This window comes from Marmota monax, unplaced genomic scaffold (genome assembly GCF_021218885.2).
Source record: "Marmota monax isolate L192 unplaced genomic scaffold, Marmota_monax_Labrador192_F-V1.1 WCK01_AAM20220418_F8-fsc00042, whole genome shotgun sequence".
NCBI classification, from domain to species: domain Eukaryota; kingdom Metazoa; phylum Chordata; class Mammalia; order Rodentia; family Sciuridae; genus Marmota; species Marmota monax.
In genome coordinates, this window is record NW_026693008.1 from 2,706,524 (window position 1) to 2,723,466 (window position 16,943).

The following is a 16,943-nucleotide window of genomic DNA, read 5'->3' on the forward strand; positions in this document are numbered from 1 at the left end:
GTTTATTCTGATTGCATATGTATCTTTGTTGGCTAATTGTCTTTTACAATGTACCTTATAAACTTCAATAATTAAAGACAAACCAAGATATGTGAGATCTTTGTTTTGAATCAAATTCTTTTTTGGCAGGGGGACCGGGATTGAACCCAGGGGCACTCAACCACTGAGCCACATCCCAGCCCTTTTTAATATTTTATTTAGAGACAGGGTCTCACTGAGTTGCGTAGGGCCTTGATAACTTGCTGAGGCTGGCCTCAAACTTTCGATCCTCCTGCCTCTACCCCTTAAACCGCTGGGATTACAGGTGTGTGCCACCATGCCCAGCTGAATCAATAAATTCTTGTACTCTGGTGGAGCTGGGGATCCAACCAGGGCTTTGGACATGGCAGGCAAGTGAGCTACACCCCCGTCCCTGAATAAATTCTTGTTCCTCTATGAGGACATGAGAAGTCTCAGGAAAATGAGCACATTCTCTTTTGTTTCCTGGTTTTTATGACTAGATCACTCTTTCATTGAAAATGAAACAAAACAAATAAATAGTTACAAAGAATCAATGACCCCCCAAACTTGGAATCACTGCAGGAATTATTTCCTACCCCTACAATCTTTAGAAAATTTCTGAATTTATCTCTGAAATACATCTCTGAATATCTACAGTGGCCTGCCCAGCACTCTCTATTATTCCCAGCATGTATCCCTACTTGAAATAATCTTATTTCACCTTTCTCCACCCTCCCCAATCAGAATACAAACTGAATGAAATAAGAAACAATGCTTTTATAGTTGAGTGAAGAGAAATGCCTGGCATATAATAGGTGTCCAATAAATATTTGTTAAATGCATGAATAACATTCCTACTGATCTGTTTAGTTTCTTTAACAGTAAGCCCAAAGGTAAAAACATTAATAAAGGTATAGGCATCAATAAATGGAAAAACCAATACATTTATAACTACAAATTAAAATGTTGCTGCTACAAATGGTGTAAGTAACAACAGTTTATAAAGTACCCCGCTTCCTTTACAACTAAGGAAAAAAGACACCAAAATATGTTAGCTGGAGAGAGAATAAATAGTCCTTTATCTGATGCTGCTGAAATAATTTGAAAAAGCTCATTAGCACTTATTCAGCTTGTGGTTAAAAAAAAAAATTCACTGTATTTATTTTACATCATGTTACTAAGTGACAAAAAAAGTTTAGGTCAAACCAGCAACCTGAGTGAGTTTCCTTTGAGAGTTAACCTAAGGTTCATCTTGACGTCACTCATATTTTGATGTGCACCTTCTGGCTAGCTCCAGCCCTGGCTCATCCTCTGACTGCTGGAGGAGGGCCTGGCATGCGTCTCTGAAGCAAGAGAGCCAAGTACTTAGTTCTCTGTAACAAGTTTCAGTTTTTATTCTGACCGCAGAAATAAATACGCTGACCAAGTCTCTACAAAATATAATGAGGCCCATACAAGAAAGGAGGAGGAGCTTGGCTTGGCTTTGAAGAGCTGCTGCGATTTGGGGTTTAATAAAGCAGAACAGGCAGAAGAGAAATACAATGACTATGCTGATCCAAACATCTACCTACTACCGTTACATCTTCGAATTACTAAATGTTCCCTCTGATGTAACATCAGGGGTCCACAGTGCTGATCTTCCAGCTACTCTGAGCAAACTTAAAAATTCTACCTGAACTAGAACATCTGTCCCCTGGTAGTTTGGCGACATGTGGAATTCATTATATCTTCTCTAGACTTTCTTTTAACTCTAGCCATCCTTTTTATACACAATCCTCATTATGTGCAAGAGAAATAGCCAGAAAACGTGGCCTGGTATGTTTTATCTGTGTAAGCGAGATCTTATTTAGAACTTTCATCTGTAAACTAGGAATAAAATTCACTCAGTGGGCCGCTAAGAAAAGGAAATGAAGTAATACGTGCAAAAAGTTTTATAGATCATCAAGTACTATTAAAATGTATCATTAGTCTGTGGATTTTTAAATGAGTGCTACTCCTAAAAAGATTAATTATCACTGAAAATTTCAAAGTAGAAAAAGACTCAGATTATAAACATTTAGTGGCCAAATCTACCACATTTCAAAGAAACAAAATTTTTTCATTCAGAAATAGTTACCAAAATGTTAAATAAAATAACTTATTCAATAAATAAGGTTAAGTTGTTATTTTCCATATCTAGGGCCATCAGATGGCAAAAGAAGAGTCCTGTGTCCTTTATTAAATAGCACAACCTTGGCTGTGTGACCCAAAGTACCTTAGTTATATACAATGGTGACTGCTGGTCACAACCAAGAGAAAAGCTGTCAACAGTGAGGAGCAGCACCCCAGCCAGCGCCAGCCCACCCACCAGCTCTCTCAGAGTAGGCCTCTTTTTGTCCTTACACTAACATCCTTTGAAAACAATTAGCTCAAAAAAGCATGTGTGATTTCTCACAAGTAATTTACTCATTCTCAGATGAAAAGGACATTTTCACAAATACAATTTATGCTGGCATCTCAAAGACTCCAAAGCACCTCAGTGCACGTCAAGGGACATTAAGTCCAAGCAACGCATGTGCAGCTCTTCATCTAAGAAGGTTCACAATGTCGGTATGTGGAGAAAGCGACAAGATTGCAGCAAGGGTTTCTGCTAAAGCCACTTTTACACAGTTAATGAAAAAGCCTGATTTATGACACCTCCCTTTGTGAACGGAGGTCTGAGGGGCAGACGTCCCACACTGAGGCTACTGAGGCTTCTGAGGCTTCATCAATAGACTTTGTCAACAGGCTACTTATAGTGACTAGTAGTGGCTCCATAGTGGCTCAATGTGTAATGGCAACAATGGCAACAACGAATGACAATGGTATTTGTCTTCTGAGATTCTTTTTGCAGATCAACAAGGGATTCTACAATTCGACTTCCGAGTGCTAGGCTTGGTCTTTGTAGTCTTTCCTTTGATATCTAAGAAGTCAAGTCCAACACTGTAAACTGGTTTTTCCCAAAACATGGAGTAGGTGTCACTTCCCAACATTAATAGCATTAAATCACAAGTGCAGCTTTCTCCCTTTCCGAATCTCTTCCAGCTCCTATAGCAGCAGCACCCTGTGCGTGGATGACACTTGCTGTGGCCACTCTGCTGCGAGCCAGCATGAGCATCAGCACAGGAGCCTATGGTCTTCTTTCACTCTGTTTTACATTTACTATCTTTTATGGTCAACACACTTTAGGGCTCTAGCAAGCTTTTCTTTATAAATGGATTTATTTGAATGAAAGCGGTTTAATTTAAAGAAAGATTATCATGTGCAAATATGCTAGCCAATAATAAGCCAGAACTTGATGCCAAGTTTGAGAAAAGATGGCTGAACCCCTTGTTACTATGGTGGCCTTGCTCAAGATTCAAGTTGACTGAAAATGTTAACAAGTAGATCAGCCTAACTCGTCTAAGGCAGAATCACTTTGACGGCTGACTTTTGAGCAGCGATTCTAAATGTGGTACCTGTCCAAACTGAATTAGCACGGCTCATCTATTTCCTGAAAGATACCCGTGTTTGCATAATTGAGAGAGAAACGAAGGCCTTCTTTATAGCCAACACAGTGATACAGCAGCACAGAGCAGTGTCACCTGCACTCTAGGGGAATCACTGGGAGGCCCACTCAGTATACACCCCAAAGGCACCCCCACAAGTCATTCCCTAACCTTACCCTGTCCCCACCTCTTCAGATCCAGAACAAACACAGGTAAACAGGACCACACGGTTTATTCTCTCCAGTGGCACAAGACCAACAAATGTATCAAATAACTGATCAACTAAGGTGCCCACCTTCTAAAGAATGGTGCTTACAGGTATAGGGAACATCACCATCCCAGCCCCCCCGTCATACTTAAAAGGTTTACAACTGGGCCTGGTGGCACACACCTGCAATCCCAGAAACTCAGGAAGATGACACAGAAGGATCGCAAGTTCAAGGCCAGCTTCAGCATCTTAAGACACTGCCTTGACTTTTTTTTAAAAAAGGAAGGAGGTATGGGGATGTAGCTCAGTGATAAAGTGTTCCTGGGTTCAATCCCTAGTACTGCCAAAAAAAAAAAAAAAGTTCTAGAGGTATTAATGTGACATTTCCTGAATGTACGACAAGGACTTAAAAATTAGTTTAAAAAAGCAGGGGCCTCCTTTCATCGTTAGATTTGACAAATCTAAGCGACAATCTGTCATAGTGTGTATCACTATGCCAGTCCTGGGAGTACACAGCAACAGCTCCACCAGAGTGGACCATATCTGCTGTGCAAGCAATGAATTCTGGCCAGCTTGTGGGTCTGCACTGCCAACTCATGGGCTCTAACCCTGTAGATTCCGATGTGGTGATCTGAGTGGGCCTGGGGCTTCTGCCACTTAGAAAGCTCCCTGGATTCAGATGTGCAGCAGGCTTCAGGTCTACTGCCTCAATTATATTTTAAAATCTGAAATTAGCAGTAAGAAGCATCTTGCTTTTAAAAACACTGAGTAACTGAGGGCATGTTGGACGAGTATTGCAAAACACTAAAACACTGAGAAAACAGTATCACTGTGTAGTTCTAAGAAAGCAAGCAATCTATATAAAAGCAATCAGACTATGAGACCTGAAGATGCCAAAATGACACTACAATCACTCGCCATCACTGCAAGTGGAAATCCTGGTTAATCATTACTTCCCCCAAAGCATATGACCTCTTACTCCTCTGGATAGTAAGTCGCTCACTAATTCACAATAATTTTACCACTAACGTTAAGTGATTTACACACGTCTTGCTTTCACACTAGTGTCCATTCCTGTACTGGCAGCAGTGGTTTTAAAGGAACTGCCCGTTGAACTTTGTAACAACTGCTCATTTGTTCTTAAAAGTCACAAATGAATACCAGTGACAGGTGAAAGCTGCCCCCACATGTTCACCAATTTCATCCAAAAAGAGAAAAATTACATTCCCTCCCTTAGCAGGTACTAGTTCTTCCTAATACAGTCAGTCCACAACTTATAATAGTTCAACTTAGCCATTTTTTGACTTTACAATGGTATAAAAGCCATCTGGCATTCAGTGGAAACTGTACTTTAAATTTTAACCATTTCCAGTTTTTCCAGGTCATACAATTATCTCTTGTGATACTCGGGGGCAACAGCAGTGAGCAGCAACACCAGGGACCAACCACACTTGGCAGGTGGTGCTGCTGAGCCAAGGTGTTCAGGAGGTTAGATGGACTGAATGCATTTGTAACTCAGGATACTTTCAACTCACCATGGGTTTATTAGGACGTAACTCCTAGGTCAGGGAGGATTGGTACTCTGACAAACAAGCTACGATGGCCACTCAGAAAGATTCTGAATTTGAAAAACACTTCTTTTTTTGTTATTAACTGTAAAAAGAGAATGCAAGAACTGCCCTTCTGAAATTTCAACAAAAAGAAAGGTTCCTTAAAATACTCTTTCCTTTGTAACCCCTGTCCTCAAGACAGAAGATACAGTGGTTGAACTGTGAGCGTCACTCCAAGGCCAGCACATGGGGCTCCCTCCACTTCATGCAGTTGTTCCCAGGCCCCTGACAACAAATTCTTGTGATCTCACCAGCTTTCCCCTCCACTGCTGCCTCAAAGATGACACCCCTTCCACATTCCCCAGCAGGCACTCAGGTACCAGGCCTCACCTTCCTGCCAGAAACTCCTCTTCCATCTCTGATATTTCCCCTGCCCCTGGAAGGACTCTGCCCCTTCTTTCCCCAGTGGCTTTGTCAGGCACCCTATGCTGGGGACTGGGTAGACATAGGATCTTAAGACAGATTTTCTCACTCACACACTATCATTCTAATAATGAGACAAGAGGAAGATTTTTTAAAACCCCATAAAGATGTACTGTCACCACTGAGTGAGGTTCTCCTTGAAGAAACATCCAAGAGGGCCTGTTTCTGCCTAAGAAAGCCCTAGAAAAAGTAAGCCCTTCCTCTGGCTCTTCCTTCTAATCTGCTCAACTTCTCAATTCTCTGAAGCATTACTAACTCACAGCTCTCTGGTTCTAAAAATGTGCAATAGGTCTCCACCAGCACACACCAAGGGCAGGGGACTCTGTGGGCAGTGAGGCCCTGTGAGCCAGTCCCAGCCTGACTTTGCACAGGGCTCATTCACACGTGCGTACATCAGTTCTGACCAATGGCGGCTCTTGTGCAGCACATTCCAGGCTGCCTGGAATTTCCTGCCTCTGAGCTTACTCACATCACCCTGTTGTCAGCCTTGGGCCAAATACGGCGTTCAGTGCACAAACTGTGCAGCCGTATGTGGCAGTCCTCTCTATTCCCATCCAAACACGTCTCATTAAGGGGACGACAGGTTATTTTAAAACAATATTTTCTGCATTTTCCACAATGGATATGTATTCCAAGTTTAAAAATTGAGAAAAAAATTACATGGGGAGAAACAACCCACTCTACTTCTCAAACCCTAACATGAAGGTTACTTTCTCTAAGGAGTCCTCCCCGAGTTACTATCTAAGACCATCTGTGTCCCTCCTTACTCTGAAGGCTGTGACTGTGTTATGATATTAGACACACACTACCTGCATCCATCCACAGCTGTGTCTTCAACCACCTGGCTCTCGCCCTCCCTCTTTTATCAGTCATACCCTAGGCCTGGGTTCACCTAGGTTATTTCATTTAATTCCCCCCAATGAGGTGGGTATCACCCTCCCCATACTATGAGAAAGGACTCCAAGGCAGGATGACTTGCTCAAGCAAAGTAATAACATATTGCTTTGGGGGGTTTGAATTTATTCATTTTATTTATTTTGAGAGTGAGAAGAGACAGATCCCTCAGGGTAAGAGGGGACCCAAAAAGGGTTGCCCTGTAGGTTTAAGTTTAAATCTAGGATATTCCAGCTTCAAAATCCTTAACTCCAAAGTACCTGCCAAATGACTAGCAGCCTTTCAGTTGCTAGCCTGAGTCATTAGCAGAGAGAGTTTCTTACTAATTTTTTATCTCACTTTGGTGATTACCACAGGACCTCACCCAGAAGCAAGAACTCAGAACCTTTTTATGATTAAATATAAGATATACTCCTTGGGAAAAAATGTTGGAATGTTGATTATGATGGTGTGAATCATAAAGCAACAGTAGTCCCTAAAAGTTCTGGCTTTAAGAACATCTCCAAGCTCCACAGTCTCCCCAGCTCTACTGCCAACTTGAGTCTCAGCCTAGTGCTACCTCTTGCCTCTGAACTACTCTCCAGCAAATCACCCAGTGAGATGGGACTGTGTCACTCCCTTACACAAACCAACGCCCCACACCGCTTCTTACCTTGGCCTGAGAGTTAGCAGGTTCTTGCCTCTAACTCTGGATTCCTCTAGCTCCCACCTTTCTCTCTTCACTAACCCTTCAGCCACAGTGGCCGCCTCAGGACTGTGAGCTGGCTGTTCCCTCTGCATCAAATGCTCTTGTTCTAGAAGGCTGCCGGGGTTGCTCCTTTTTATCACTTAGGACTCAACTCCAGTTTGATTCCTAAGATGCTTCAGTTAAACTCTAATCTTAGAACTCACTGTTTTCTGTTTTCGAGCTTGCATTTATACTGGTAAGAGCAATGAGGAAACAACTCACAAGTATTTTAAAAATGTCTACTTAACTATTGAACTTGGAAATTTCGAAATCACATTTCAAGAAAGGCCCATGCCTTTATACTGTGTGTGTGTGTGTGTGTGTTTAACTTTAAAATCTACCAAATTCATAACCAGAGACTCAAGAAGGAAACATAGGTGTGGTATTTCAAGAGACAACTTATAAAATACACTTTCCCTAATTTCAGTTAAAAAAAAAAAAAAAAACAGAAAATCACTAGCAGATCACTTTCAATAAAAATCAGAAAACACTCAACATCTGATAGGTATTAACCCTCTCTATGAATTCGACAGTCTACTTCCTGTGAAAGGAGGGATGTTATGTGCCATGACTGGCCTGCAGTCTAACCCCACTTTTCCCATTAAAAAGTAATTTTCAAATAGTTAACCACTTACCATAATGTGATTGAAATGCCTGTGGTTTGACAACCTGATTGCAGTCGTTACACACCACCAAGTAGAAATCATCATGGGCTGGACAAAGACCAAATATTGGCATGTCTGCAACAAAGGAACAGAGTGTCACTTACTCATCTGGTTATGACTTCTGTAAAGCCACATGGAGGAATGCTACTCTCCAAAGGAGTCACCTTCTCATCAGTGTTCTCTGACAACTGCACTCCAGCTTAAAAGGAACAGACTTTTTACAGAGGGTTAATATAACATGCACCAAAAATTGTGAGGAGTAATAAAACAAATCTATTAAAATGCAAACAACACATTCATATAATAAAGCAATGTTAAATGAACTCTTTCAAGAGTTGTGTAAGAATCTGAAATCATATAAAATGCTCAGTAATCCTCAAAGCTGTACAATCTGATAGTTTTATTTGTTTAACTATGATTGTTTCCAGTCAGCTGGTCCCCAAGTCCTATGGATAAGTTAAGAAGGGGAACAGAGATGTCACCGAAGAGGAAAATTGCTGGCTTCACTAGCATGAATATATATATGTATATAATTCAGACATATATTTTGTATTTATTTCTATATCATATTTATAGATATTGTATACAGGTATGTTTTATATTAAATATATATCTAAATAAATAAAGAAATATTTCCCCCCAGGTCACAATCACCTCTAGTCCATTTATTTATACACTGATGCCACCAAACAGAGCTTCGGCACAAACACAGCATTTCACATTATTACTTATAGTTGGTTACCAACCAGAATCAAGCAGGAGATAGTTTTTAACAATAATGTCAACTTGACAATAATAAGCTAACCTATCTGCATAAGCATAAAGATTAAAAGTAACTTTATTCATTGTAAATATGGTTAAATTAAAAGTCCCTACCATGAAGAATGGTTCATGTTATTCACAGAACAATGATCTAGGGAACAGAGCTTAAAGTTCAGATGGAGAACCTAAACTTTTTAAAGATTTCAACATCAGTGATTCTAAACAAGTATTTTACACTACATGTACTATTTAGAATATTTGCTATAAACGAATAGGTGGCACATTTCAATTCAGCAAATGTTTAAAAGACCCCAAAAGCTGATGAGCATCTGCTTTTTTAAAAAAAAATTTAATTTCACTTTCTCCAGTGTGGGTTATACTGGTGGTTTTTATAGGGAGAAGAAAATGCCCTAAGATACTAAATGATGATATTTTCTAAAATAGTAAATGACAGATCTGACAGTCACATGTGGCTGCATCTCAGATTTTTTTAAATAGTTCTATTACACTGAGTTGCAGATGGCTTGCTATGAATCCGAAACCAACATGGTCCAGCATGATTCTGGGATGCAAATGCAGCACCGACCCATTTCTATGTGTTGCTCTTTCATTTGATACTCACAGCTACTTAAGTAGGTACCATTATAACTATTCTACTGAAGAAGAAACTGCCTCAGGAAGGTGAAGCACTTTGTCTAAGGTCAACAGCTGGGATTTGAGATGGCTGGGTTCTGGGCCCTCTTGAAGAAAAAAACCCTGATTTCTAAACATTTCATCCAGATTCCAACTCCAATAAATTGGACTATCAAGGCTAAACACCTCTGATTACATAAGCAGGTCAGACAACTGAAGAAGCTTCCAGTAGAATGCTAACTTCTGTAGCTAAGCTTAATTATTTAACAAAAAAGTTTGGAGCCAAACAACATGCTGTTTTCCTTGAAATCATGCACACACTGAGTTGGTAAAGACCGTGCACGTGGAGGAGGAGAAAGGTTCTGTGTGTACTGGTATACACACAGTAAGCCATTTTCCACGGCTACTGTTTCTGACATGACATTTCATTCTCAACAGTAAAATTTAAGGTAGTTTACCCTAAGCTCCAAGATATCCTTGTGCTTACTATCTTTGATAGGCCTATTAATAAGGAAAATCCAAATTACTAAAGTGGTATAAAATTCACAATTTATAGTTGAAAAATATGAGAAATCTATAATTATCAAATCAAATTAATAAGTTTTATTAATTAAACAGTAATTACAGCAGCCTTAAATACATAGTCTTCATTTAGTTTTTGTCCTGATATAGTTTGTGTAGTTTCTTACATTGCTTACAAGGAATGCTATTTAAAAATGTATCACTTTGCCAGACACTAGACATTTCTGGGGACCCATTTAAAAATAAGGCAGTTTGATAAATACCAAGATATAGAGATCCTTTCAAGTAGCAAGGATTCACGTTTGCCACAAGGAAGAAGGTTCCCTTTCTATCTTGGTTTCTTTGATCTTTTTGTATGTGTGACAGAGTTAGTAAAACTAAGAAGGCGGGGTCATTCTGGAAGGGACCAAGAACCTATACTTCTGTAAAAATTTCAATTTCCTCAATAACTTAAGATCAACAGACAACTGATACGATGGCCATGACAGTTGACTACTGTGTGCCAGGTCCTGGGCTAAGCACTTTATATATGGGTTTGTCCCATCTCAAAGTTGATTTATTATTATTATGGACACATATTAATTGTACAGATGATGGGATTCACTGTGATTACTTCCGTACATGCACACATGTGCACTGATCATTTCCATCTACCCTCGTCCCCTCCCCATCTTCATATCCTGATCCCATTACTTATTTTTAACAATAAGCTTACAATATAATCCTCATTCTACTTATAAAGAAATAAACTTGTCTAATATCACCCAGCAAGAAAGCAGCATGACCAGGACTCAAGCTCTGCGCGACCTGTAAGTTCTCTTAGTCTCTCGTTAGCACACAGCATCTTCCTAATGAGCACGTGTGCCATGTGCCACCACCCCTCAAAGGAAAGAAACGTATACACAAGCCCAGTTCATCCTACCCCGTGAACTGAGTTCCTATTATAAAAATCTTAAGCAATTATAATTTCAGCTTTCTGAATTTTTTACTACACATACCCATATTTGGAAGCAAAGCGTGTACAAGATAATTTAAATAAAATTTCTTCAGGGAAAACAAACAAACAAACAAAATGTTCTATATCCTTTTTCTGTATTGGGACATTCCAGAGGCCTTAGCAACAGGAACAGAGTGAGGAATGTTGTGGCAACAGAAAGAAATGAAATAATTTGTATGAAAGGCCATAGATATGTTTCTGAATACTTCTCAAGCATAAATTCGTAATCAGGCCACCCACAAATTAACATACAGCTCTTATCCAAATGCAAAGAAAAATTTGATTTACAACAGAAAAAAAAATACGGAGTTAATAAAAATGAAATTCTTATTGAATTTAAAAGTTTACAAAATATGCTTTTAATATATAACTACAACCATCAATTCTGTACTTAAAAATATGAAGAGTTTTAATACTGTATTTGAGTTCATGGATTCTGAAGCTAATTTAAAGAATGGATTTTGCTCTTGTGTAAGGCCTGGCCCTTTCTCGAGATCTGGGTCACCACTACCTTCTAATAAGTGAGTGAGTGAGTGGCCCCACATCTATGCCTTGGGTACTTTAGGGACCCAAGGCCAGCATTCAGGGAAGGACTGGATTTAAGCACACAGACCAGTGAGCACATGCGTACAGAAACACCACAGTCCCCTGCAGAATGAAGGCCCTGGGCTGGAGACAGGATCTCCACTGCAGCAAGGGTGTTAATACAACTTTGACCTTTACTTCCAAATGGGAGACTGTGTTCAACAACAACCCAACTTGAATGTTGTTGCAAAGCATTTAACCTTTGCAGTATCCTGAGTGTCTCCCTTCTCCCACACATCCCCAACTTCTACATACCAATGACTCCTACGTTGCTATCTTCAGCCCAGACTACTCCCAAGCTCTGTCTACATTCAAGTAGCCAACTGCCTACTAGACACTGCCATCTGGACGTCTCATATACACATCTCAAATGGAACAAGCATGTCCAAGAGACTTCACGTGGGCCCTGCCCCACTTCTTGTTTCTAATAAGCTTTCCTCTCTTGGGTAAATACTATTAGCCTCTCAATGGCCAAAACTAAAAATCCTGGTATCATCTCTAACTCTCTGTCCCTCATCACATCCAGGCTACCAGCAAATCCAGTTAGCTCCATTTCAAAACCTCTGCCCACTTCTTTCCATTGCTACAGCTACCTGGAGGGCACTAGACTATGGAAGAAATCTCCCAAGTGGTCTTCAATCCCCTCCACGAGGCCACCAGTATGATTCTTTAAAATCCTCTACCAAATCATGTCACTGCCCTGTTTAAAAGTCTCTGATAGCTTCTTCAATGGCTTTTTTTTTTTTTTTGGTACCAGCGATTCAACCCTGGGACACTTAACCACTGAGCCACATCCTCAGCCCTTTTTAAAATATTTTATTTAGAGAAAGGGTCTCACTAAATTGCTGAGGCTGGCTTTGAACTCACAATCCTCCTGCCTCAGCCTCCTGAGCCGCTGGGATGATAGGTGCGTACCACTGCACCCCGACTCCAGTGGCTTTTTATGAACAAACCTCAGCCCTTAGAACAGCCCCCAGCATGCATTCACTTCTCTCAGCCTGTCTTGTTCTCTGCTCGGTTCACTCTGCTTTGGGTACACTGACCTCCGTTCTCCCTGCAGACCCAGAAATCTCATTCCCAACCAGGCTCTGCCATCATTTTAAATGAGATGCCTGGCACATTCTCAACTCAGGTCTCAGCTCAGCGGTCCCCTCTTCAAAGGCTTGCTCCCTGCTGCTCCCCAGTCGGTCATCCTGTATTGCTGGTATTTTAAGCAGTGTGGTTGCATGTGGTCCACCCTCTATCACCCTGTATCCCCTGGTTCCCTCATTCAAGACACATGTGACCTTGGCAAGTTCTATAACCTCCGTGGACTTGTGTTTCTTCATTTGTCAAAAGTGATGGTCACAGTGCCTCTTTTAGCAGGTACTCCACAAGGCAGGGAAAGTAGAATACACACAGTCTCAGGAGGATATCTGGCTCCTGGAAGTGCCCACTGTTTCCCACAACCTGGAGACAGAAGTCACCCCCCACCCCCGACGACTGGCCAGGAAACTAAGGCATGCATTCAGCTCTCATGAGCTAGCACATGGCAAAGCCTCCACTGGAACCCAGGGGTGCTGCACTCATCAGCCCAGGCAGGTTCCAGTGTCCCCCAGAACCTGCCTCCTCCAGCCACGCTGACTGCAGCGCCGGTGGCCTCCACTCCCCTGCTGGCCGATCCACTGACTTGAAAAGCGATAACACCATCCCTCTACTTCCAAGACTCCCGCGGCGTCAAAGTGGGGTTGGGCTCACCTCTCCAAAAGCCAGGCCTCTTAGAATTTAGGATGGGGAGTCAATTCACCCCTGTCCCAAGATGGTCTCGGAATCCCCGGAACCTACCTTGTCTCCCCACAATTCTACCTTTGGGCCAGACGGTTCCTACAGCGTGGAAAGTTTTCCCCTCTTTCTGAAATTCCTAACCCTCAACAAGAAGTGGCCCCCGGGCCTTCCCAGCTGGGCTCCTCCTCGCCCCACTCACACCTCCACCACAGCCCCTTCACGCACTGACTCATGACTTGCGAATAAGATTCACAAATGAAAATCTCCACAGTACTGCTGGAGCGAGAGCACGGTGCCTGCCTGGCCAGCCCCTGGGAGTGAGCTCGCTCTTGTGTGTGTGCTGGTGCCTAGAACTTTCCTGCAGCTTTCATTTGCTCTGAGGAAAGAAACAGCTCCTCGACCTGGCTGCATGGCCCAGAGCGGAGGCCTGCCTGTCGGTGGTGTTTCTCATCCTGGGCCACAGTGGGCTCTCTCTCCTGCAGTGCATGCTGGCACTTGCTAGTCCCTCCGTGTGGAACTCACTTCCCACAGACTTCTGCCGGCTGTTGCTTTACTTCACTCATTCTTAGCCTCAAGTCACTTTTCTGGAGACTCACAAGGCAGGGCCCGCATGACATGGTCTCTGAGCACAAACAAGCCCTGACACAGACCACCAGCATCATTCCTCATTTGTGATTATCAATCCAGAAAGCAGCAATGATTACGTCTTACATATTACTTGCTGGATAACGATCAAAATGTTAGGTTAAGTCTCTGTGATACCATCATAAGTCAGAAGGCTGTAAATGTGCCTTCATGTTGCTGAGTGACACAATACCTGCTGGAACTGCGTATGCCCTTCAGGATGACAAAACTTCAAGTCCTCTTCCAACACGTGATCTCATACCTGGAGACAGTTTCAGGTTCAATCTCCACATTTCAGGGTCTTATTTTCAAATCTACTTACTGGGAAATTCTCTTTTACTACTACATTCTATGCAACAGCCCAAAGCAGTTTTACAGTCAAGACTACTTGGATTCAACTCCCTACTCTTTCTTTTACTAAATGTGTAAGCAAGGTTAAATTTTTTAACCTCTTTGAACCTGGGTTTCCCTTGTCTACAACATATAGTTCAAAGAACCAGTGTTCCATAGCTCTACTGTGAGGATTCCACGGAGAGGACACAGTGCTGAGTCCAAAGTAAACACTTGATAACTTAGCTACAAAGCCACAAGATTTCACACGTGAGGTTTTTCAACTACCCAGCTCCGTTGCCAACCTCCCAGGACATGATACATCATCTAACAGCAGCTGACCACTGTACAATGTGAGCTGAACTCTCTCGTGGTCTGCTGCTCCCACTGCTGACCAACCACACTCCACCCAACAGGCCATGCAGGGCAGCAGCAGGGGACACCTGCTGGGGATCTGGCTGCAGGAGGATGGGTGGCTCTTCCTTGCACATTAGGGAGAGCCCAAGACCTTCAGTAAGGAAGCCACATGATAGAAACGGTAACTCTGGCATGGTTGTGGGTCACTTAGGGTGGAGGATGGTCCCCAAAAACTGATGCAAAAGGCAGAATAAGATAGGAGGAGCCTGCAGAATGAAGAAGAGGGAAACTAGTATGAAACGCTCTGAAGGACCCGGCAGAGTAGTCGGAAGACCACAGATGTTGGAGTGAGGCAGAGTAAGGAATCCATACATGGTTCTGCAGCATCTTCCTTTCTCGCTGCAGCTTCTGGAGATGCATGCAGGACTGGAGATGCAGAATAGAAGAACTTAGTTGGCTGGAGCCTCTAGAGCCAGACGGGCTGTGTTCAAATCCCAGCCTGACACTCACTATCCTCAGTCTTCTTGTCTGCGAGTACAGGACCTAGTACCCACACTCAGCACTAAGGAGGCCTTCCTAGGGTGTGCAGCCAATAAGCACATGCTGTCTCCCAGCTCTCCACTCTGGAGTTCTGAGTGCCTTAAAATCACTTCAACCCCAGCTCGGGGTCTTCATTGCACTCTGGTACTCCCATCTCCTTGACTTGATGACTGTCAGGACCTCGGCTGCTTCTGATCCCTCTGCATGGGGTGCTTCGTCTGGCTGCCTCCAGTCTCAGCCTGCATTTCACTGAAAACACCTTCCCTGATCACCCACGGCCCCTATGGCTTCAGACAGTCCTCGTCCATCCTCCACTTGTCACTTGGGGTCAGGTGTATCTCCTTCACTAGGATATAAGCTCCAGGAGGACAGGGGCCACACACACAAAGCACAGAACCTAGAAAATTCTCAACAAAAGAATCTGAGAACAGCTTCCGGAACTAGAGGGCCGGAGTCCAAATCCCAATCCTATCCAGTTGCTAAGAGTTGTTACTCCACCTCGGTATCCTCACCCGTCAACAGAATAACCTTCATGGACAGTTGTTACGGATGAAAAGAAAAGGTTTATGTAAAAAGCCCTTAACTATGTCCAGCACGAGGTATGTGCAAGGCATGTGCATATAGTTACTTCTGCTACACTGTCACGGTATGCACTGGCCACTGCTTCCAACACTGTTGTTCTACAACTACTACTTGTTGTTACCACTCTTTATTAAGTACTTACTGTGCGCCAGCTATCATGCCAAGAGCTCTATACGCATCATTTCATTTACTGAAAATACATGAGTATCTACTATCCCTAGGTACTGTTATCGGGTGTTTGTAAACCAAAAAACAAACAAAATAACCAATCCTGAGAAGCACTAATATGTACAACAAAAATAGTAAGAGTTCACAGTTAACTGAATGCTTCCTGTATCCCAAAACAATGTTAATTAACTCACATGAGCTCTTGGGGTTGATGTAAAAAAAAGTCCTAAAGTGACTTTTTTACTTTAGGAAAAAGTACATGTGGTACCAGGAGACTGCCTGCATTAAGTCATAAAGCCAGCAAGTGGAGGAGCCCAAGTTGAAGGTGGGCTCATCCCAGGCTCACAGCCTCACTACACGAACACCTCCCTGAGTTTTTCTCTGCCTCTCCCAGGAAACCCCTGTTCTTCTGTCTAGTTCCATCAGAGTCAGCCAAGGTACTTCCACATGACAACAGACTTCTTGGGGTACCTCTGGATTGTCTGTTCTTACTATTGCTCAAAGTTTTCTGAGATATAAGGACTCCCGGCCCCATTAGTGTTAGAGATACTTTCAAGTCACCTGGAAGGCTAGTCTCCACATAACTGAGGCTTCACTGTAGTCAACACCACATTGATTTCAAATGGGGAGTCTCAATAGTGGGTAATTAAAAGCAGCATCAACGATAGAAAGTTTTTAATTGCTTTAGAGTTTTTCAAGTTTTATAATGGGCTTTAGAGTCCCAGTTAGGAAAAGATAAAATAGAATTTTATTTCCACCCTCCACAAGCAAATCTCCCAAATTCATATCATCTACTCCAATAATTAAAGGGAACTGGATTTCCCTTTAACCATAAGATGCTAAATGATGTAACCAATCAGAGACAGGAAAGGCCAATGAGCAATCTGCCAAATGTGTGTGGTTTTGAGGCCTTATCTGAACTAAAGCAGTCAATAAATAGTGGATTTTAAAAAGAAAAAAATAAAGAGTTTACCACAGTAGGAACCAACAAAAACATCAGAGAACCAAAGTTAGGTCAGAAAATACTCCTGTCTGATATTTATTAA

At 42.2% G+C, this 16,943-nt stretch overlaps 1 protein-coding gene across 12 annotated transcripts in view; it reads right to left on the reverse strand.

Moving 5' to 3' along the window:
* The window catches only part of Atxn7 (ataxin 7), a 147,088-nt gene that overhangs the window by 54,148 nt on the left and 75,997 nt on the right, over positions 1–16,943 (reverse strand). For all 12 annotated transcript variants that reach the window (XR_009227565.1, XR_006853493.2, XR_006853492.2 and 9 more), the window contains one exon: positions 8,004–8,108. Coding sequence is in view for 6 of the 12 variants with exons in the window: in XM_046452919.2 (XP_046308875.1) it covers positions 8,004–8,108 (105 nt within the window). In the remaining 6 variants the exon portion in view is untranslated. The remainder of the gene's footprint in view (positions 1–8,003; positions 8,109–16,943) is intronic.